Source organism: Periplaneta americana, chromosome 6, assembly GCF_040183065.1.
Source record: "Periplaneta americana isolate PAMFEO1 chromosome 6, P.americana_PAMFEO1_priV1, whole genome shotgun sequence".
Taxonomy (NCBI): Eukaryota; Metazoa; Arthropoda; class Insecta; order Blattodea; family Blattidae; genus Periplaneta; species Periplaneta americana.
In genome coordinates, this window is record NC_091122.1 from 54,083,994 (window position 1) to 54,109,527 (window position 25,534).

At 35.5% G+C, this 25,534-nt stretch overlaps 1 protein-coding gene across 6 annotated transcripts in view; it reads left to right on the plus strand.

Moving 5' to 3' along the window:
- trio (trio Rho guanine nucleotide exchange factor) overlaps positions 1-25,534 on the plus strand; it is a 2,234,512-nt gene that overhangs the window by 1,287,201 nt on the left and 921,777 nt on the right. For all 6 annotated transcript variants that reach the window (XM_069828117.1, XM_069828118.1, XM_069828113.1 and 3 more), the window contains 4 exons: positions 13,859-14,192; positions 18,346-18,528; positions 21,720-21,839; positions 23,481-23,672. In XM_069828117.1, coding sequence (XP_069684218.1) covers positions 13,859-14,192; positions 18,346-18,528; positions 21,720-21,839; positions 23,481-23,672 — 829 coding nt within the window. The remainder of the gene's footprint in view (positions 1-13,858; positions 14,193-18,345; positions 18,529-21,719; positions 21,840-23,480; positions 23,673-25,534) is intronic.

Consider the following 25,534-nt stretch of genomic DNA (forward strand, 5'->3'; position numbering starts at 1 on the left):
GTAGCAGTAATAATAATAATAGTAATAATAATAATAATAATAATAATAATAATAATAATAATAATAATAATAATAATAATAATAATTGTAATAATAATAATAGTAATAATAGCCTAATCATCATATTCGTCATAATAAATAGTATAGAAGATATCAGTAAAGAATGTCACTTACGTCAGTTAATTTTATCTCAGCATGTGGAAACTCGCATCAATTAAGAAGAGTACCTACTGCAATTAAATATCTTGTGTTTTGTTTCCATTACGCCTATGTTGTTTTAATGGCAGTTTCTGCATTTGTTCATTCTCCTGATTGAAAGTGAATTGGCGAACACCTTCAATCTACAAAAAATAATCATCGTCGTTGACAATGGGACTGTAATTTTCTGAACGGGACGAGATTTGAAAGGAAGCTGTAACTGCCCATTGGAAAACTTTCCCAGCAGTTGATTGGAGCAACTCAGAAAACGAACTACATTAGCAACTGCCAACTTTGAGACTAGAATTTATGGCGCCCGTTTTTCTGGCCAGGACACCAGCTCTTTACCATCATGTCTAATAATTGCGTTTAAGGTCGTTTGAATCCGAAGTTGGAGGATTCAAACTCGGCGATGGATTTCTAAGGACAGTGAAGTCTTTAGCATTACTTCCTATGGAAAGAAAGTAAATCTTGGATCGTAAGTTTATAGTACCTTTCATCAGACATTGAAAATCAAATAAAAATAGAATTGTGGAGGGTACCAAGACTTGTAGGTGTTATTCATTCTTTTGTTAATGTCTTACCGGCACGTATTTCGTAACATTCTCTGTATTAAGTATTTTTGTTGTTTAGTCAACAGTCCGACAGGTTGGGACCTCATAAGCGACTCGAATAAGACATCACTCATGAGGCTACTGAGCTAGAAGATAGTGGGGTAGGATGGCCAGATCCTTTCCCTCTCTGTATTGAGTGTAATATTTCAAAACTTATTTTACTTTGTCCATTCCAGTTTAGGTTAAGACTTAGTTTGGTTTCTCCGAGATTTTCCCCTACTATAATACGACTGTCAGGCATTCCGTAGCGAATCCTCGGCCTCATCTCGCCAAATACCAGTTCACTGTTACCAATTCTAATGACGCTAGATAACCTGCTGTTTACATTATAATGTCGTTAAATAACCGATAAAATATTATTATTATTATTATTATTATTATTATTATTATTATTATTATTATTATTATTATTATTGTGTTGGCTCAGTGCTAGCACACTGGGCTTATTAGATAGATGTCGCGGGTTAAAATCCCGGTCACCCTATCTGAATTGAAGGGTTCAGAACCATAGTGGGCCAAGCGCCATTTGATAAAACCGTAGAAAACAAGGGTTAAAATGAATTTATTAACAATAATCTCACTAGAGGTTTTGATTTATCTAGAGAAGATCAAAACTCGAGTGGTATTTAATTGACTATTACACGATTAGAAGTAGGCCTATATAAAGATTAGAAGTAACGAATTACTCCAATACAATAAAATATTAATTGACTTACGAAAATACAAAACTGTCTTCAAATTTGTACCATCTTAACATTACAAATATTACGCTAGTAGATGGCAGTAGTGTGTTATGGCTTGCTGTTTTCTTGTTATCAGTTTGCCAACTATGGAATCTTCATTGAACTCTGTGGACGGTTACTGGTCAAGAAGGCTTTGTTGATTCAGTTTCATTTTTATTAAAACATTTGCATTCCACTTCAATTATCCGGATCCCAGTAATCACCGTCACTTGACAGATGATTTTCAATAAAACTTAGTATTAAACAATCTCTGATACGTGACTTCATAGTATCACAAAGCAGAAACTATAACAAAACCTAAATAATATAAACAAGTGTTAGAAAAGTTTTAATTAGGGATAATGAAATAAACAAGAAACGTTTTAATTAACGATGATTAAATAAAAAATAAACATGAATAATTTTAAAAGAAACAATTAAGTACAATTTTCAAATTTGAATGTTTTAGTGGTTGGTGGTTCAGTGGATATTATATGGGACGTGTGCGTAAAAGAAGTGAACTCGTTGATGTGCATGGTGTATCCCTCAACTTATTCAGGATTCCCGAATGGTGCTCATCATTTATTTGTAAATGAGGTTTCAGGGAAGATGCATAACTATGAGCAGTAATCTTTATTAATTCTTCTTCTTGAATGCCAATGCGAGTCATATTTGAAAGTGCTGTGCATCGACTGGAGTGGTTTGTAATTTTCTGTTTTTTTTTTGTTTGTTTTGTTTTTTTGTTTTTGTTGTTTTTTTTTTGGCGTCCATACCAGTGCAGTTTGAAATGTTGGCAAACAAAGAAACAAATGCTAGGGTAGTGATAAAAATAAACAAATGCTAGGTACGCGATAAAATTAAACAAACGCTAGAGACGCGATAAAATTGTGCGATAAGCAGCCATGATTGGTTGAAAGACGTCCTTTCGTACCGTTTTATTGGTCAAAAGTAGTGTGACGTAGTAAAAGTGTAATAGTCACCATAATTCAATTGAAACATATAGCAAGTAATATAAAGTATATACATTCAAACTTAATTAGTCTTCAGTAAACTATGGTATTCACTTAACTTTAACCCTTGCTTTCTCCGTTTTTAGTAAATGGCGCTTGGCCCACTATGGCTCTGAACCCTTCAATTGTGACGTGTTGGCCAAGCTCGTGGTCAAGGCAACACAGGCTTTTTTCTCCGGGTACTCCTGCTCCCTAATGACTTCTCAATAATAGTCATCCATTATCAGCGTCATCCTCACCATCATTCGTTATAAATGAAGACTACAAAGGGGGAAAAAAAACCGAAGTCACAATCCTTTTAAGGGTGATATCTTCTAATTGAGTATAATGATACAAAATTGATTGCTTTTCCTTATGGAATAGTAGGAAAGGATGACTGTGCCCGTGGTGATGACAATTCTCCTTTACCAGGTCTGATAAGAAAAAACATTACAGTTTGCAGTAATATACTGAATTAGATGATATCACACATATGAGCATTGTGACTTAATTGTTTTCCCCGTGTACTCTTGAATGCAATCTAGACAATCTCTGACGAACTACTAAGTAGTCTACGCTTTGCTTCGTCTCTCGACACTAGCGGCACCAACGGGGCTGGGGAGGGGAGGTGAGGTGAACGACGACAAGTTAAGGATCCTGTCATTGCACAAAATTATGATGATGATGATGATGATGATTATTATTATTATTATTATTATTATTATTAATATTCGTAGATAATAGACTACTGATGTAAATGCAGAGATATACAGGATGTTAAAAAAAAGTATCCAATATTTTAGGAGGTGATAGTATTCATAAAAATGTCCAATAAACATGGGTCCTACAGCACATACTTTCTGAGATCTGAACACTTGTTCATACAAGGTGCTCAATGTGACGTTCATTTATGGCAATGCATTTTTCTGGCCTACAGTATAGCAGGCTACCAGATAATCATACCGTAGTTGACATCCCTGGCATAGAATACTGATACGTCGCAAGGAATACTGATAAGAAAAGTTCGATTGCGGATATGAGCGGGGTTCAGCAGAAATGGTGTTGTTTAATTTTCATAATCAGCATGTTTGGGCTGATGAAAATCCCCATACATTTGAAGAAACAAGGCATCAGCACCGATTGTCAATCAACGTATGGGCAGGCGTTCTTGGCGATAGATTAAGGGCTATACGTGCTACCACAGAGATTAACTGGGGCTCGTTATCAGGACTTTCTTATTAACGTATTGCCTACCTTGCTGGAGTATGTGCCATGTCAGCAAAGACTACAGATGTGGTTCATGCATGATGGCACACCACATTTTTTCCGCTGGATTGATTGGAGAGGCCCTACAACTTGGCCTGCTCGTTCCTCAAATCTAAATCCCCTAGACTTTTGGTTATCAAGAACGAGGTCAGTTTCAAAGAGCGCTTCGTTACTTACGCCGAAGGACAGACGAATGCATTGCCATGAATGGACGTCACATTGAGCACCTCCTATGAACAAGCGTTCAGATCTCAGAAAGTATGTGTTGTAGGACCCATGTTGATTAGACTTTTTTTTCTTGTTTTGATGCATACTAGCACCTCCTAAAATATTGGACACTTTTTTTTAACACTCTGTATTTATGCGGCTAAGTGTTCACAGATCTATAAGAAGTAAATGAACATGAAGTAAACGATAAGTGGTCCTTATGAAAATATCTAGACACGCCCATGATGGAACAGAGTATGAGTTAACGGCGAATTGGTATCAGTCCTGCAAGCGACAGTTAGAACACTGTATCTATCTCCTTTTTATTAAAGGTGCAGGCAGAGTTTTAAACATTCTGACACATCTAAATGTCTTTCAGAAGCATGAACTTGATGATGATGATGATGATGATGATGATGATGATGATGATGATGATGATGATGATGATGATGAATTTCAAGGTAATCATTACAGAAATCTAATCTTATTTTTAGTATTTTAGATGCAAGAAATCGATAAAAAGTTTTGAAATCTTTTTCGGAGAAACGAATTGCAGTTACTTTTTTAATTTATCTAATTATAAAAACTTTGAATTAGTATCAGAACAAATTAGGTCTTTACTTCGTTTTATATCGCATTGCATTTTTTTATTCATTTCCTTCGTGATCCCAGTTCCGTCCCCAGCTCAGCTTCGTTGCTGTGATACTGTTGCTAAAGGCGATGGACCGTGTGGGTAGTGGGCAGTGTTTTTCCTCTCTCTTTTTGTTTCACAGTTTTCTTCCTTCCTTTGTACTTTGGACTGTAAGTGCAGCCTTTTGTCTGGCATTGAAGTGGTTTCAGTTTATTGAGTTTAGTGTGTCTGTTAAAACAATGGACCTCAAAGTTTCCCTTCCTTGATGGTGTGTTCCGTCTCCCCCGAGACCAGAGACCTTGTTGCAGTCTCGCGCTCTCTCGTTTCTTCAACTCTTCCCATTTTTTGATGAAATTTTAATACAATGAGATCCTTTGTTTAGTCTTTGGGGTATATACTCGTATATCTTGGTATTACGATTGTCGTAAATTCCGATAACGCGGCCGTTTAAGCGAAGAAGATCGTGAGTCTCTTCTTTCCTTTCATAGTATTAAGTAAAACCATTATAGTTCTGGTTATTTTAGTTTTACCTAAGTTTTAACAAGTGGAATAGATTTCTGAGAAAGCATTTCAGAAAAGATATTTACAGATAAACAAGGGAACCTCGGTTTCTAAGTTATTGTTTAATAACATTAAGGCCTATATTACACTGTCAAATTTATGTGTCACAGAAGTTTGATAAAATATATATTCATACAGCACATAGGAGAGACATACATACTAAACAAAGACAACAACAAACACGCAGACAACATCATATATTGACACAGATACGTATACGACATACTAATGCTATACAAAGGAAACAAAAGACAGATCCAAAACGTGCATCAACACATAAAAAAAATACACCCAAAGCTACACTACACATTATAAATTGAAAACAACGAATCCATAATTTTTCTAGACATCACAACAACTAAAATCGACAACAAACATGAATTCAACTTCTACAGAAAATCAACAACAATACACATACCCAACACATCCAATCACCAAACACAACACAAACAAGCTGCATTCCGAACAATGGTACAGAGACTACTCAACATACCAATGAACCAACATGATTACAAAGAAAATCTTACATACGAGAGTAAGATTTTACGGGGGATGCGATATAGTTTTAGGTTTGGCATATGAATATGAATAAAATGGCTTAACATTAAACTGAAAACCATTCCCTCTGCTATCCAATGTGTTCACATCAACGAACTATGTCTTTAAATATTCAAACGTAACAGGTTTGTCAACATCTAATCACTGACCAACTAAACAAATATGGCTAATATAGCAACTTTGTCTCCGACTTAAATTGTGCATCGGCTTTATAAAAAGACTGTTGTATAATTCAATAACAATATCAGTGTAATAAAACTGACAAATCCTCTGTAAATGATGGATATTCATAATATATTTTTAAAATTGTTAGATTAGCAACACTTATAACCAATTTCTTCCCATAATTCCCACCGGAACACAGCTAGCACACTCCGACCCAATGCGGCAAACTAAGGAACTTCTATAAGGTTGAAACTTCCATCAAAGGGTTAAACCTCCTCGCTTACCCTTACAGTGACTGATTGGTCAGACTTTCGGCCTGTTACGTAGGCGGCCTGGATTCGAGTCCCGGTCAGGTCTGGGATTTTTCATTGACTATTACACTTTTACTACACCATTCTACTTTTGACCAGTAAAACGGTACGAAATGACGTCTTTCAAGTAAGCATGGTTGCTTATCGCGCAATTTTATCGTTTCCCTAGCATTTGTTTAATTTTATCGCTTCCCTAGAATTTTTTTGTTTTTATCACTATCCTAGCATTTGTTTCTTTGTTTTCCAACATATCAAACTGCACTGGTCTGGACGTCAGAAAACAGAAAATTACAAACCACTCCAGTCGATGCACAGCAGTTTCAAATATGACTCGCATTGGCATTCAAGAACAAGAATTAATAAATTAATAAAGATCACTGGTCATAGCAATGCATCTTCCCTGAAAACCTATTACAAATAAATGAAGAGCGCCATTCGGAAATCCTGAATAAGTTGAGGAATACACCATTTACATCAACGAGTTCCACTTCTTTTACGCTCACGTCCAATATGACATCAACTGAATCACCAACCACTAAAACATTCATATTTGAAAATTGTACTTTCAATAATTGTTCCTTTTAAAATTATTCATGTTTATTTTTTATTTCATCATCCCTAATTAAAACTTGTCTAACACTTGTTTATATTATTTAGGTTATGTTATAGTGTCTGCTGTGATATTATGGATAGTCACGTATCAGAGATTGTTTAATATTGAAAATCATCTATCAAGTGAGGTTGATTACTGGGATCCGGATAATTGAAGTGGAATGCAACTGTTTTAATAAAAATGAAACTGAATCAACACAGCCTTCTTGACTAGTAACCGTCCACAGTTCAATGAAGATTCTATAGTTGGCACAACTGATAACAAGAAAACAGCCATAAGCTTGAAACGATGGAACGAAAAATGTGCACTATTATGGCCCTTAAATTACCCATAGTTCATCTCTTTTTGCGGTGTGTTTATCAGGTATTTTGTTCTTATTATTACGATTACATATTGTTTGGTGTTGTTGTGAATATTTCAAAAGTGTAGTCAAGTTAATCTGGTGTTATTTTTTTATAAATAAGCTAATTCTGCTCGGCTCAACTATAGAATATGTCCGTTGATATGTCCCCTTATGCTGTAAAATGTGAAGGAGTGGCAACATCTTTCTTGATAAGAGAAAGAATGTGGAAATGAAGTGTTCAGTCCATGTCACAACCATAACACTTTTAATAAATATACAGTGAAATATACATTAATATAATAATCTGCCACTAGTCCTGTTACCTCCAGATCCATTCTAATCCGTTTACGTATGACCCAAACTAACAGTAGCAATTTAATATTCGGCAATTGGCGGTATTTCGCGGTGAATTATGGGGCGTAAAAGGTGTAGTTCGACGTCATACCCGTCGCACCGATTTCAAGCTTTGGAGTACTCCCTCGTTTCTTTTTATCCTCTCAGAAAACAGCCAATCATCTGAGTCCGTGGATTCTGCTTATCATAACACACTACTGCCATCTGCCGGAATATTTGTAATGTAGAGATGAGATGGTACATAATACATTTCAAGACAGTTCATTATTTTCGTAAATCAGTTAATATTTTATCATATTAGAGTATTTCGTTACTTCTAATCTTTATATAATTTCTTCTAATCGTGTAATAGTCAATTAAATCCCACTCGAGTTTTGATTTTCTCTAGATAAATCAATACCTCTAGTGAGATTATTGTTGGAAAAATCCATAGTGACACTTGTGGCTGGACAAGGTCGCAGTTGGGATTTTCTCGGGGTTCTCCCGTTTCCCCATATTAGGCATCTACATTATTCCGTCATCATTTCTCCATTTCGTCATCATTCCATAACATTTCTCGATCGCCGGGTGATGACGCACGGAGGGAACTGACCTAGGTTCGAGGGAGGCTTGCCTGCTCGAAACGCGGGTACGCATGGAGCCTTAGCATTGTCAACTGGTGTGGGTTTGGGAATACGTTTAGCTTGAGGGTTAGCGCAATAGATCCTAACATGTCCACAGTGCCATAGTGCCCCCCTCTCGTAAATTTCGTTCCATTTCAAACCGCCCCGCTTGGTATCCAGCCCATGATCTCGCTACGTTAATACTGCGAGCCTTTACCGTTGCGTGCACAGTAACTATGTCCCGTCGCTGTTATTTCCGGCGTGGCTCCGCCTCTTTGCTTACGTCCTAGTAAGAGTAGGTTCTATAAAGAGTAGGTACATATAATCGTTCACCATTTTAGTTCTTTCATTGCCAGTTGCGCTGTTCTGCAGTTGGTTCCCAAACAAAACATCAACAACGTGAGTTGGTTCCCCATGTTCAAATATCAACAACGTGAGTTGGTTCCCCATGTTCAAATATCATCAACGTGAGTTGGTTCCCCATGTTCATATATCCCCATGTTTTACAGTGCATGGTGTGACAGATAATCATTACGTACCTTTGGTGTTCTTCTTGCTACAAGATCAACATGAGACGTCATATGCTTACGCCTTCAATTCAATTAAACAATATGTAAATCCAGTTGTTGTTTATGCCGACTTCGAAAAAGCAATCCAAAATGGAATTTCAAACGTATTCCCTAATGCCAAACTGAAAGGTTGTAGGTTCCATCTTGCACAATCTTGGTGGAGGAAAATTCAATCCTTAGGTTTGAGTGCGGAATTTAAAAGTAAGGAATCTGAAATTGGTCAGCTTGTAAAAACTATATTCGGACTGCCTTTATTGGCTCCTCAAGAAGTTGAAGATTGTTTTGTTAATAACTTAATGGCTGTCAAACCTATAGAAGATCGATTGGACCATTCTTTGATTACCTCCTCCATACTTATATTACACCAAGAAGTGAGCATCCACCTTCAATATGGGCCGAGTTTACTTCTTCTTAGAGCGAACAACCAACCGTTGTGAATCTTTTCACAGTAAACTTAATGCGCACTTTTGTGCTTCACACCCAAATATATTTGCACTTGCAGATGCTCTGAAGGAGGTTCAGTGCGATACTTACATTAAGCTTAGGAGTAAAGTAAATGTAGGCCTAAGATAATGCAACAAAAGAAAAGAAAGATTGGATGGAAAAGCTTTCTGATGGCAGTGTAAGTAGATATGCATTCCTGCGACACACTTGTTTCAAATTTTTACCAGTACAGAAATAAAATTGTGAAGTTATTCGACGCAGCGTGTCCGCCAAGCACAAAACATTTTTAACCTACCTACTACTGTAGACAGTAGTTGACAGTCATAAGTCTGTATAAAATGGGAAGGGAAATGTTTTCTGTCTTGATCTAGCGCGGGAACCAATTGCAGTACAGAGGAGAAATCAACCTGGAACCAACTCGAATATAGCTCTGGGACGAACTGGGAACTAATTCACAGATTTGGGAACCAATTCCAGTAGAGCCAATTGCGGTTAGCAGACGACGCTATTTTCCGCACCGTTAAACATTATCACGTCGTAGCACCTATGATAATCGCATTGTAAATTTTAGGTTTGATAGATAAATATCTAAGGAAAGCATAGAAAAAATTCGAAATCAAAATGTTTTTTGGGAAGGAGAAAAAATTACTAACTTCGAAGTGTCATGTTCAAAATAGACATTGACACCTTCAAAAAGTTATTCTATTTTTAACTTTAGATGGGAGTTAAAACAAGAGAAATGTTTAGAAAGAATTACTTTTAAAAGTGATTCCTATTCGAAATCTGTACCGTACTAATTTCCCAGTTACTGGGAATAACATTATGCGCGGACCTCAGTTTGCAGAGTAACAACTTAGGTCTGTTAGAACTGTGGATTCTCATAGAAAGGCCGGCCCTTCGGCGGTCACCCCAGGCCCCACGCTTTGTGGGACTCGCTGCCGGAAAAAAAATTCAATCTGTTGATTATGTTCTTGTTATAATGTTTAATGTGAGAAACTTAAAAATAAATAGCTAAGTGAATGTCGAGATAGATTTTGTATACCTAACGAAATCAATTGTTGACTATAATGTTTAATGTATGTGGATCAAATGCTGCACTGTTTGTTGAAGGTTTAATTACCAGAGTATCCAGCTGCATGGCTCTAAGTCGATTGTTACCCTTGATTCTATTATTATTATTATTATTATTATTATTATTATTATTGTTATTATTATTAATATTATTATTATTATTTTAAACAAATACACCTAAAAGAGCGCGGAATTAAAATTTGTACTGTTGTAAATTCTTGTCTGCTTGCTGCAAACGGCAAGGAAAGAACGAAAATGGCGGACGATTATAACCAGTATCTATAGAGCCTTAGGAAGTCCATGACGAAATCAACAGCGAATGACAACACGCACATGTTTAAATGTAGCCGACTTGCAACGTGATTGGCTGCCGGAAATAAGAGCGAGGGGACTATAGTTCGATTTATTTTACTTTTGCAGTTATGAGCGACTATATTCCACATCTTGGTACATATCACAGTGTAGTATATACAGTCACGAAGCTCAATACGTAGTAAATATGCATCCTTAGATAGTTACTAACCACTAGGATCGCTACTATCGCCTCATTACAGACAATGCGAAATAGTACTTGCACATTCTATTGTTCCTAGTACCCTCATAAACTCAAGCTTCGTGACTGTATATACTAGACTGTGGTACACATCACATTGTAAATGTTGAAAATTAACAAAACTGCAGGCATCAGTGAAGACGAATGCGTTTTGAGAACAGCATGATCATCCACACCAATTACTATACATGTCGAATGTGGAGAATTGCTTTCATATAAACTTGAAAAGCCGTGATGAACAGTTTCTACACAATAGGATTTGTAGGCGTACTTCCTACACTTACAAACACACTCATTTTTTAAGAATCCACACGTTACAACATTAAGGAGATTCTTTTGTCGAAGAAGCACATGAAATCCCATTATATGTTGGTGATTTCTTTACCCGTATCGTGTTTTCATAGCACTGAATGGAGAGTTTTTTGAATACAGAATCTCTTGACGCTATTACTTCTCTTTTCATAATATTTTAGAGAATGATACTGGTGTTCTATATGCGGGAGGAAGGAGACATTCCAGGGGAATGTATTAAAAATACTGAAGGGATGTTACAGCCCTTTCTTTCCCTGCCCCAAAATCCCCTCCAGGCTCTTTTTGTGTTCCTCTTTGCTTCAATACGTTTAAAGTGGTTTCTCCTTTTTTTTACGTCCTTGTTTACGAAAGCTTGAAGTGGTTACAGGAGAGACTTCTGCAAACATGCCAATTCCTCTCTCCCTGTCATTCTTTTCCTCATCTCACGCTCCAGGAAGAATGTGGAAGACAAATGAAGGTGACAAGAGGTGGAATGTCGAGTAATCTGTAACTATGACGGCGGCGACGTAGTCCCTCGTTGTTTGCACTTGGTTTATTAATGCGATCCCGGGATATTATTAGTCTGAACGGAAGGACCCGTGTTTGTGAAAGTGTGGTCGCCGTGTTTGAAGATGTTCCAGTGTCGGGGTCGAAGGGTCGTCTTCAAAGTGAAGAGGAGATTGGTTTATAGCTGCAGGCGGAGGCGTTGGAGGTTGGTATGCCTGTGTGCGATCACCGCCTGTGCTGTAAGATAAATAATATATGGACTTTATACGAGGAAATTCCCCAAGTAGTAATATTGAAATTTGCGTAGGGTGTACATAAAAGTGTTCTTTTACTTGAATTCTTATCTGGAGTGGGTTATAAACATGTGCGGTAACCTTTAAACAAGTTGCTTAGTATACAAGGTTAGGATGCATGAATGTATTATTTTTAACAGTTTGGTAAAGTGGAAATAGGACAACAAATAAAACTTCTGTAAGTGTCTATATTTCATTCTATACGAAGAGGAAATCGAATGTTAAACAGCCAAAGCTGAATATATCTTGTGATTTGATGAATGTTACTGTGAATGACACAAAACAGAACAAAAGGCAATCAGACGAAACAAAACTTGTTCCTTTTCGAAAAGTTTCCATGCTCTTCATTAATTAATTAATTAATTAATTAATTAATTCATTCATTCATTCATTCATTCATTCATGCATTGACTTTCTCATTCATTCGTTCATTTCCTCATTCATTCATTCATTCATTTATCCATTCATTCATTCATTCATTCGTTCCTTCATTCATTTGGCTATTTCAATACCACGTCATCAGACATCTCTGTATTCAAGTTCTTTCTCAATAACCATGGCCCACTCCTGGAATTCGCTGCCGCTGGAAATCAGGGGTAGTCTTAGTCCTCAGTTGTTTAAAATTAGATTGTTTAGAAATATTTTAAATACACAGAATTAGGTTTATTATTATTATTATTATTATTATTATTATTATTATTATTATTATTATTATATAGTCATTACTTTATTTTTCCATTAACATTAATATCTAGGTAATTGTCAATGTTTCGATGTAACCCATACTGATTATACTATTGTTCTATTCCTTTAGTTGTGTGATTATATTCATATGTATTAATTATTTTTTTTTAAGTTATCATACTTGTATACCGGAATGTATTTTACTGTTTGTGATCATATTCAATCTCTATTTTTTTTTAATTTTTTATTATTATTTCTAAGTTAATACTTGTATACCGGTAGCTATGTATTTTTCTGTATGTGCTTTGATCCTGGTTGAGTGAAAGAGAAGACCTGATGGCCTTACTCTGCCAGGAAAAATAAAACTATTATTATTATTATTATTATTATTATTATTATTATTATTATTATTATTATTATTAGCCTATTATTATTAGTCATTCATTCAGTCATTACTTTATAAATACAGCGATTTGTTCATTCACATGGTTATTAATTTATTCATTCATTCATTCATTCATTCGATCGTTTGTGCATTCGTTCGATAATTTTTCATTCATTCATTCATCCATCCATCCATCCATCCATCCATCCATCCATAGTTTTCATGCAGTCATTACTTGTTTAATGCAGCGATTTGTTCAATCGTTCATTCAAACGAACATTAATTTATCGATTTATTAATTCATTGCCATGATATTCAATAGTAATTCTCTCTGTTAAACATTTCTTCATTCATTCTAGTTTTATGAATAGGATGTGGTCAGGTACAAATATCTTGAAGAAAATCTCTTGATCTTCTATGATTTGTTATTGTATTGCAAACAAATGAATTTACGTAACAGTACAGTTGATCATACTGAACGACAATTTGTTACCGGTACTTCATAAATAAAAATACATAGGCCTATGACTGACCGATGAGAACGGAGACTAGAAATTGTAAGCTAATGTTCGCCTCCTACTCTCAGTTCTTGGTCAGTAAACTAGATTTAGCCATTTGTAACGATTCCAAAGACTCGGACACCTCTTTCTTCCTTCCGGAAGACGAAGGAACAGTGAACCTTTGGAACGTCGATTTCTGCTATTTCGCCATCAATGGAAAATAATAATTTTAACTCTTTCTGAATTACTGTATACAGAATTCCTACGTATGAAATGAATGTAATACTTGTTCAGTGGATGTATTTTCTAAAATAATATCATGTTACGTAACTGAAAAAAAAAACTTTTATTTCAGGGCTTTAGAACAAAAATTGAATAAAATGGCCGATAATGAAGTGCTTAATTTCATTTCGACGCATTTTTTCAGGAGTGCCGGAGTCACAGCTGAAATGGACTCTACGGGGTCCGTGGCTGCTGTGGAGGCAGCACTGGACCGGCTCAATAAGCAGCGCGAAGAGCTGGAGGAGCTGTGGGCGACTCGGAAGCTGAAGCTGGACCTCTGTCTGAGGCTTCGGCTGTTCGAGAGGGATGCTCTGGAGGTGTCGTCACAACTGGAGCTGTGGTCCGAAGAGCTGCAGCATACGGAGCTGAGCAGAGACATCCAGAAAGCTGAGCAGCTGCTTCGACTGCACAACGAGAGCGTCTCCCACATGCAGAACACCACGTTCCAGGTGCTGCAGCAGGGCCAAGAACTCGCTCAGGTTGGTATTCGATAGAGGATGGCTTTAGCAGACACTAGGATTTAATGCTTTCGCCTCATTACGACTGAACGAACGAAACTTAATGACATCTGTACCGTCATTTTGTTACGTAGTCTTAGTGCTGCTTATGATTAGGTTTTCTCCGGAGCAGTTGTTTGCGCGCTTTCAATCGGAGACCTCCGGTTACCTCGGATTGATGCCGCGCAGGTTGTATATGTGCTGTGGCGCAGACATACACTTTCCGCTGAGCATTCCTTTAATCGGATCAGGTAGAGATTCGAGTCCGCTGACGTCCGCGTATCTTTTAAAATAAGTTGTATTCTCTCTTTTATATTAATCCCTCTCTCTTTCTTCGGCTCTTTTTTTTCTTGTTTTGCTTGAAGTGCTACGTTAGCTGACAGATGTTTTTCTAGTTTAAAAATTCATAGTAAGTTATATGTGGAAAGGCGTATTAGTTTTATATCATTGATCAAATTAATAACATTCAATCTAACTGCAAAACTAACGCAGAAGTAAACCTTTTCAGTAGCTAATGTAAACATGTATACTGTAGTTCTCTTAGAAACTCTCTTTTAATCGCAAACAGTGTTTGTCAATTATTATTCTAATCGGTTTAGTTTAACGTAAAATATATTAAGGGAGTTTCGAAATGGAACAAAAGAAACGTGGGCTATCAATGGTTTAAAATTTACTGTCCAACATAATTTATTCAGATTCTTCACCGGACAGGATTGTGATTATTGTGTTAAAGGGTGTCAGTATTTGAACTGCCTCTTCTAAAACGCGCCACTCTTTCTCTGTAATAAAAATATAAGCGGATATCAACTTAAGAATAATTGTAATTATATTATTACCACATGTTTCTTTAGTTTCATTCAGAAACTCAATATTTTAATCCAACAGTAAAATATAACTCATGTTGTCTAAACAGCAAAATATAACTCAAGTCGTCTTTTAAATATTTCATATGTTTTTTTTATTGCCTCGAAAGTTACGTTTTAGAGAAATTTCAAGACTTTTTCCTATACTGTAGGCCTGTGGGAAATCGTATCAAATGTTTTGCGTAATTGTTTTCATCAAGTTTCGCTTCAAATGGTCTAACACATTCGAAGTTCCAACACCCTTAGAGTAAATTCGCCCGCAAAGTTTACAATGTGCGACTTTATTATTACATTCAACTAAATTAAAGAATTTCCATGCGACAGATATCCGATTTGGTGCCATTTTATTCCACTCACAACTACAGTCAGTCCGTACGCGCCGGTCGTCCTTGAGCTAACTGTCGCTTCGCTCCGAACCATCGTATCCCTCCGTATGTTCCCTGTTCCACCTACGATAGTACCGGAGATCACCGGTAGAGAGCTTTATTCATAATCTCCGATTCCTCCGCGGTAGTAGTCACTCCGATGAGCAGCACTGCGTAGTCTGCTGTTACTGAACTGGAAACATTTTCAGCTACAGATACAGTAGAGCAGTCTTGCGATGGCAACGAGTACTTGAGAGCGAGAGCTCTTTTCTGCCCGCTGCGCGCGCGCGGAACTCTTTTACTTGTAAAGATTGCTAAAGGATGTACAGATCTTAGAACACAGCGCATCATGACGGAACGGAAACGCTTAAAGCTTTCAAGGAAGAGTGGAAGATACAATATTTATGCTTCGAACATGGTGATGAAGTCCAGTGTTTGTTGTGTAAAAAATATATCATTTGCAAAAAAGCAACATAAAACGGCATTATGAGACGCAACATGAAATATATAGGCATTATTCAGGAGAAGAGAGAAATAAATTGCTTTCGGAATTGACATCGAAGGTAAATTAATTTACATTTGGGTCAGTAGACTGTATCTAGATTCCTTTTATTTCTTTAGTTTAAATGTAGTGTTGATGTTTTATTTGTTACTTGTTTCTGGATATTTACTTTTATTAGACTACGTGTTTCTTTAATTTAGAAATAATATTTTATATTATACTATTACTAAGCTCAAAAAGTTAATTCACTTTTATTCCAATAACTGTTTTCAGGATTTTGAGCAAATATGAACTAAACATTTTGAAAACTTTGATGCAAGGAGCTTTTTTAGTAACGTCAATATAAAAATATACTTAAAATATAATTTCAAAACTATTAGACCTAATTGCACCAAATTTTGTACAGATATTATTATAGACCTGTTTATATAGTTTAAATTTCACAAATTTTGGCCGAAAAATGTGGAATTTTAAAAATCATACATATCCCCTTAAATGATTGACCCCAAAAATTACGATGGCTCTCAATATCTTAATTTAATCAATTTGTTTTTTCGTATTACGTGCATCTCACAAATCGCTCTAAGAAAACTCATTACATAATCACGACTGGAGAGTAAAGACTACATTTTACAATCACACAGTCAATATACTCTATTTCAATCAATACTGTCATTATTATTTTTCAACAAATACTCAAAAGTACTTAGAGATCATACACTTCGAGCAGGTAGACCCTATTAGTTTCTCCTAACCAATGAAGTGAAATATTTACATAATAAATATTTGCTGTTAACAAGAAAATGGTTCACATACAATTCACTTTTCCTATTTTTCTTTTTGTTCCTAAAAAATCCCTTCCCTTTGCAATTTGTTTATATATGTACATGTATATTAAATAACTGAATAATTAGCTCTATTACATAGCCAGAAATTTAGTAACGCAAGTTATTGCAATAATTGCTGCCTTTATTCACTGCATGTGCATGTACATCCCTGACGTCTACGTTACGACGCTATGTAGCGGATGCGCTATGCGCTCGTGATCAAGGTCGAGCTCTTCTACCATGATTGGGAGCTAATATCGTCTCATCCCTGCAGTAGAGCGTCTCGTTTAGGCACAGTGAAAACTTAAAGTGCAGATGTGTGTGTGTGGGGGGGGGGGGGTTGGGGAGGACGAGCCATTCGATAAACACGAGGGATGCACAAGGTTGTAGTTACAACATTTATGGTGGAACATTGATTGAAATTGAAGAGTCCACTGGAAGAATGATGGATGTCACTTTCTTGTCGAAAATGAACCAAGACTGTCAGTGCATAGCTTAAGACATATAGAATGTACATAGAGAGTTACATGGCATTAACACTGATACGCATTGTCCAGTAATGATCGGAAAATCACAGTTAAGCTTTGAGCGCTAAGCATTTCAAACTTGCAATTGCTTCTCCTGCAAAATGTATTCCAAATGACAGCCATCATTCTTGCAGTGGACTCTTCAATTATAGTTTCCAAAAACACACAAAACAAAAGAACACAAATTGCGTAACGTTATCATATAGCCTACACATTTAACAGACAAGCAATTGTAATGTTGAAATAATTCAGTGTTATAACAAATCAAATTTTGCTACTTATATAATGTTGCTTTCAAGTAGCATTTTTTACGGTCATGAATTAGTATTGAGCGTATTCCGAATCTCAGCGCTGAGCAATCTGATGGCATCACGGTGTTCCGAATTTCACCGATGGAGTCACTGATGCTCCACCTGTGCCATCAGCTTGCAGAGGTGGTGGCAGTCTCCATCAGCCGCCATCAGTGAATCTGATTGGTTCTTGTATAGGGCGGGAATTAGCAGACGAATGACATCGTGCACTGTTGTGTCATGGCGGTGTGTTCTGCTGTATTGTTTGTAATGAGCACAACGTAAAAACAATATGTTTATGGCTTATGAGCGAACATGTCAACGGACCAGTTATTACTAGCAGTCCAAGAAATAAATTGTTTATGCTCTCTTTTCTTTGAACGAGATGGCAGTACGGAAATTTCGCAAAATTTTGCTAGCGTAGCACAGGCAACAACTTATACAGTCGCCATGACAGCCATCGATCCTTCCAACAGTTTTGTTCCTATTTCGCTGCAGCGTGACGTCATTGTTGTCCACCGATCCAGTGAGATTCGGAATACGCCTGTCCGGTATTATTATAGTAAGGTATTTGCTATGACATTAGTATAAAATTTCACAATATTTCAAGAAATTAGCTTTCGAACTTTTACACATCATATGCAAAGAATAATTTTGCCAAACTTAACATAAATCTTTGGTAAATAAAATATTTCAGTGTAAGGTTCGGAAATCTATCATTGAGTATTAACTGACAGAATAATATTTGCTAATTGTTCCAGGCATTTGAGACATCCGGAATGTCTCTGATGGCAGATAGCCAATATTCTGCACAAACACGAGTCCAAGTTCTGCTGGAATTCCTACATGAAAGAGAAATGGATCTTGAGGACTTGGCGGAAATGAAGCGTGTGAAACTAGAACAGTGTGTCCAACTGTGTCAATTTCAAAATGACGCAAACCAGGTGAGTATCGCGTACTGTTGACTCTGACATATATAAATTATAACTTAAATGTCATAAAAGTAATGATAATACCGTATAAATGAACGTTTTAAAAGGAACGGTTTTAAATTATTGAATGGCCTAAATTAGAATGTAAATTTTCTTTACTCCGTTTTGAAACTAAATTTGTTTTCTAATCTGTAAAGTAACGTTTTAATTTGTAATAAGTTAAACACATGAATATGCATATTATTTTGAACGTAGAGTATAAATACAGTATGTTTAAATATTTGGTATTTACTTTACATTCTACAGTAGTATAAAAAGAGTACATTGTTAGGAGCTAAGTCTAGCATCTGACGAGATAAAAACTGTAACATCTAAAGTTCATTTGTGAAATAAAGTTTTACGTAATTTATTACCGTATTTAGAATCTTAATTTGTGAAATTTTTAGTGAATGATAATTTTTGTAATATTTTCGAAAGGCATCTACAAAGAGAAAATTCCTCGAAAATAATAATAGTTAATAGTCATGTGTTGACCTGTAGCATAGTCAGGGGGATCTCACTGGGTTGAAGTCCTCCCCATTTTTCAAGAAATATTTAAAAATTATATTAGATTTAAACCATGAAGAAACAATCCATCATTTGCGTTGCCAGTGCAACACTGAAAGAAAACTATTGTTTGACTGTTTCTGCCATCAGTGACCGATATTTAGAATACCAAATCTTTTATATTTCTCCTGACAGGTTGTTTTAAATTTAACTATGATTTTCAAAGAAATTATGAAGCTGTATGCCATTCGTTATCTCTTGGAACTTACTTGTGAGTGAGGGGAAAGAAAAGTTGACTGTGATGTTTCCCTCCTCGCTATACTCTCACTTATAGCTAACTAGCTCACTTATCACAAGAAGGTTCTTACTATGAGCTACGGCACACTTGGTTTCACGAAATAACGAACGACCTCTACTTATATTAATAAAAAATTGAATTACCAACAAGTAATAAGAAAATGCATTACAAAACAAAAAACATGAACCAATAAAGAACAAATTTTCTTAAAACAACAAAAATAAAGTGCGTGAACAAAGGATTATCGTGATAGGATAAATAATCTAAAATTACTTTTATTACATCTAACAGAATTAAACTATTACCTAAAATATCAAAACTTTCTGTGCACCATACACCAAAATGTATTCCAAACCAAATATTATATTAGAAGAGTAAGCTAAGTAAAGCTAATGGGTTCATACCCCATTTATAGAGGAAATCCTCTCTTCTCTAATGACCAACAATTCAACAAAAATCCTCTTATTAATAACTCTAATAAGAGGTATATTAACTTCAATTTCATCTAATTCATGGTTAGGGGCTTGAATAGGACTAGAAATTAATTTATTATCATTTATTCCTCTAATATCAACCAATAAAAATGTATAGACAATGGGAGCCTCAATAAAGTACCTCATTGAACAAGCTCTAGCATCATCAACTCTACTATTCCTAATTATTAGAAAATCAATGGTTGAAGAACTAGACACATTTTCTGATAATTATTTAACATCAATAATTATTAATACACTCTTATTGTTAAAAAGTGGTGCTGCTCCCTTCCATTGGTGATGTTGTCAACACAATTACTAGATTTATTTTGAGTCGGCGTCTGTTCATTCACTCTGAAACAATGAAGAATGAATGTTGTTTTATAACAACTTTTGGAATTTTTTGGGAAGTCTGAATTGATTTTAAATTACATAGTATTATTACTATATTTTAAATATATTGGATGTAAGTTACAGACAAATTTGCCAAGTGATGTTCCCAAAACTTGCCCCCTCCCCCATCTTAAATTCCAGGCTTCGCCATTGGTCTTGGCATTTTTATATACTGTAGGAGAAAATGAAAGTGACTAATTTGAAGGTAGCCAAAGACAACAGTGTCTGAAAGAGGATTATTGAGAAAGCTAAAACTTTCAGTTTTCAAGTTGTGGTGCCTTAGGGCAGTGGTTCCCAACAGTTTTTGACTGACGACACACTTTACTGAACGCCTACGATATCGCGACACACTTACTTGATTTTAATAATAATAATAACAATAATAATAATAATAATAATAATAATGACCGTACTTTTCTTCTGGAGAAAAAGGCGAATATTTTATAGCGGACAGGGAGATGATTACTGTTTACTGCACCGGAATTTTGTCGTAACCTCGTTTTCGTCCAACTAAGACTTTCAAGATCTAAGCTGAATTCAAAGAAAAATTATATTAACATAGTTATTCACACATATTTTGGTTCCAGGATGAAAATGCAACAAAAACGTGCCAGAACGCCATTGCAGCACATTCCATCAGAAAAAAAGCACTGATAACTTCTATCTAGTATCGGACATCCAGTGCCGTAAAGTGGGTTGACTTTGAACGCTGAGGTGACTTTGAACAGTAATTTAGCGCCTTTCTAAATTAAATGCTATGCCCAATTGCGAAAAAACTGAACTAGTTTATTGACAACTTAAACAGTTTTATCGCAATTGGGTACAGCATTTAATTTAGAAAGGCGCTAAATTACTGTTCAAAGTCACCTCAGCGTTCAAAGTCACCCCTCTTTACGGTGTTGTAGATAGGCAATCGAAAATTCTAAAAGAACAAGCAGAAACTTGAGTGGCATTGGGAAAAAAAACAAAGGTATATGTGTCAAAATTTCCAACCTGTCTGTGCTGGATGTTTGATAAAAATTTGTATTATCGTTTTTGAAAACTCGCCTGTTTAAATTAATGTGAAGTCTGCGCTTGGTGGGTTGCACAGAGTTTCTCTATACGAGGCCTTATGGTTGAAAAACTGAATTGAGCATTGTTGCAGGTGTTCACGTTTCATTGGTACAGTCTGTCTCAAAATAAAATGTACCATATCAAAAACTTCGTTGCAAATAAAAAATGCGTTGTAAAGAGACTTTCTGTATGGCATAAAATTTATTTTTCAATTCCAAAATTTCGCGACACGCTGCATGCAGCTGCGCGACACACCTGTTGGGAATCCCTGCCTTAGGATGTTGAGGATAAAATGTAGTTGTTTTCTAATGATGTGTGAGATTTTTGATTTGAATCATTCCTCGAGGAGAAAATGACCTTTCATTGATTATATTTATCAGCATACGTAGATACATTATGGATTTAATATAAACGAGTTTCACATATTATGTACTTTCCAGGTTGTCAGTTGGATACGTAATGGGGAAGCAATGTTGATGGCCAGTTTTGCAATCCCGAGCTGTCTACAGGACGCAGAACAACTTAAAAAAGAACACGAGCAGTTCCAGGTTGCAATTGAGGTAATGCTCAGCTTACAGCTTACTCTTATGTCTAATCATTTGACGCAAAATGTCAGTGCCCAAAAATCTGCTTATGATAGGGTGACCAGATTTTCAAAATACAAAAGCGGAACACTTTTTAAAGTTGACATGAGTGAATATTTTATCTAAACATTCATTACAACTTGTGTTTATATAATGTTAGTGAGCGATAAGGTCCAGTTTAATTTATTTTAAAGTAATAAATACTACACTGTTTACAATAAGTACCGATAGGCTGTAATAATTATGCAAGTACATAATAAAGTTGCATGGATACTTAGCTTAAGTCATTGTGTTTATATTACTAGTCAGGATTAATTGGTTAACATATCTGTTTAAAAATACTTCAAATTATATCCATATCATGTATTCTGAACTTATTTCATAACAAAATATTTTGCCTCATATTAACTTTTAACTGTTTTAACATTCTCCATGAAGATCAGCTGTACCTACATTCAGCCCTAGATCATATATACCCAGACAGGTCGGCCTTATAGGCTTTGAGTTAACAACTTTTTTCAGGTTTACTACGCTGACATCCAGTTATTACATAAGGAGTCACGTCATAATTCCCATTGAATTGCATTAGCGACTGTACTACCATCTCGTGTTCGTTTATGGCGGATGGGTGGCGGTCCTGGCGGTTGTTCTCTTCAAAGTGCTGCCAATTTTAACATAGCGATGAGTTATCTGTTACATATATGATCTAGGATTCAGCATAATATTTCTTTGATGAGTGAATTAGCTCTAGAAGTGTTAGCCTTTTCTTCAGGAAAATGTAGAAGTCAATGCAAAACACATTGTTTGATTAACATGCCCTTTATTGAATTCATTACAGTGACATCTGATGAAAACAGTATAGAATTAATCAATGTTTTACGCGATTATTAAACATAATGAAAGAAAAATAATTATTTTAACAATAATTTAGGGAAACGGGACGCAATTTAAAAAATGGGACATTTGGCATTCCGAGCATACTTTTCTCGGGACGGGACAAGAGGACCAAAGCATTTGATACAATGCAAATACCCTATTCAAAAATAACCGGGTTTACTTTAGTTATCATTGTTAACTAATTTAGTTGTCTAAATTAGTTTAATTTTAGCTTAGTTTGCTTTTATTTTAGGTTAGTAATTCGTTTGTTTCCTTATGTTCCAATATTTGTTTTCATATCTTCACTACTTAACAAATGCTGGTGCGTTTTGTATTAATTTCTATTGGCTCATTACATAATATACAATTTGAAGACATTAAAATTACTCATCCATTTATTTATTTTTTTTAAATAATTATGTTCGGTAGACCTAACGAGTTTAGATATTACACTAGCTGTCTTGAAATAATGAAGTATTGAATTTGAACTATGTGAAGTTTTCTCTAAAGTTGAAAATCTTGCGTTTTAATTAATTAAATTTTTAAGTTTCACTCTTAGTGATGTGTAAGCATTTTCGTTTGGAGTTGTTTCATCTTTTTTTTTTCACGTTTTTTTTATGCAACCTTATTTTCATACACTCTATAATATACTCGTACAAATTACAGAACAGTCTTCTTTCTTAAATTTTGTAATTGCTTACTCATAATGTGTTTATGTTATTTTCCACTATTTGATCACAGAAAACACACACGTCTGCAGTTCAGGTGAAGCACAGGGCTGATGCACTGATCAGTGCGAATCATTACGATCCCCAAAGTGTTCGTGAAATAGCCGAGGAGGTGACAAAGAGATGGCAACAACTTGTTACCTGTGCAGAGGAGAGACACAAACTAGTTACTGCCAGCATAAATTTCTACAAAACGGCGGAACAGGTAAGAACCTCTCCAGTTAAAATTGATTGAACTCCGTAGAAACTTAAATTCAGTTTCCCTAATTGTAAGTCGACGGTCAGAGCGCACTAAATCGCGAACTTTCGCAATGTTTTCGTTAGTTTTTAAAATGGAAGGCTGGCCAGAAGTCATCTTCGACTCATTCATGGCGCCATCTTTGAATCTGTTGAACTAGACTATTACACTCTTATTACGTCATACTACTTTTGATCAATAAAACGGTACGAAAGGACGTATTTCAACCAATCATGGCTGCTTATCGCACAATTTTATCGCGTCCCTAGCATTTGTTTCTTTGTTTGCCAACATTTGAAACTGCGCTGGTCTGGCAAATATATATATATATCAGTGGCGTATACTGGTTAAAGGGTTTGGGCTACCGCTGACCCTATTATTACACAAAATATATCTAACAATTACTTTAATTTTAATTACTATGGTAAAACTAATAATACAAAATTATTACATTATGTTATATTATAAACTTTTTCTTTTGTAATTTCCTTGGGCTACCGCTGGTAGCCCCGGTAGCCCGCAAAATACGCCCCTGATATATATAATTACAAACCACTCCAGTCGAAGCACAGCAGTTTCAAATATGACTCACATTGGCATTCAAGAACAAGAATTAATAAAAATCACTGATCATACCTATGCATCTTCTGAAATCCGATTTAAAAATAAATGAAGAGCACCATTCGGAAATCCTGAATAAGTTGAATACACCATGTAGGCCTAAATCAACGAGTTCCACTTCTGTTACGCACACGTCCAATATAACATCAATTGAACCACCAATCACATTCAAATTTGAAAATTGTACATTCAATAATTATTCCTTTTAAAATTATTAATTCGGAAATCCTGAATACATAAGTTGAATACACCATGTAGGCCTAAATCAACGAGTTCCACTTCTATTACGCACATGTCCAATATAACATCAATTGAACCACCAACCAAATTCAAATTTGAAAATTGTACATTCAATAATTATTCCTTTTAAAATTATTCATGTTTATTTTTGTCGTCGTTAATTAAAACTTTTCTAACACTTGTGTATATTAGGTTATGTTATAGCTTCTGCTATATGATATTATGGATAGTCACGTATCAGAGATTGTTTAATATTAAGATTTATTGAAAATCATCTGTCAAGTGACGTTGATTACTGGGATTCGGATAATTGAAGTGGAATGCAACTGTTTTAATAAAAATGAAACTGAATCAACAAAGCCTTCTTGACTAATAACATTGCCATCGTGTATAGATCGAGAACTTCTCGACGAGAAGGCATTGCTAGTAATCATAACTCACTACTAGCATGCATCTAGCATAATATTTGTAATGTTGAGATGGTACAATAATACATTTGAAGACAGTTGTATTTTCGTAAGTCAATTAATATTTTATTGTATTGGAGTACTTCGTTACTTCTAATCTTGATATACTTTCTTCTAATCCTGTAATAATCAATTAAATCCCACTCGAGTTTTGATTTTCTCTAGATAAATCAAAACATCTAGTGAGATTACTGTTGATAACATTTGACGGGCTTAGACATTTATCACTGAAAACTGTTTTAAGAGTTCATAAGCCTCTGAAGCTTATTTCCCGATTTTAAAACAAAATTTGACATAAACTCGTTGTTAATTTTTTTCATCCATGTGCGAAATCAATAAATCCGCTGAGAACTGAAAACACGTCATCACTCACCAGGTTGCCACTCTCTACTGAACAGAGATATCGCGGTGATCTTTTCAGGACTTTTCAAGGACAAAACAAACTTTCTCTTTCACATCCACGGGCAAATCTACCACCTCCTATTGAGCAGTGGCGGCTCC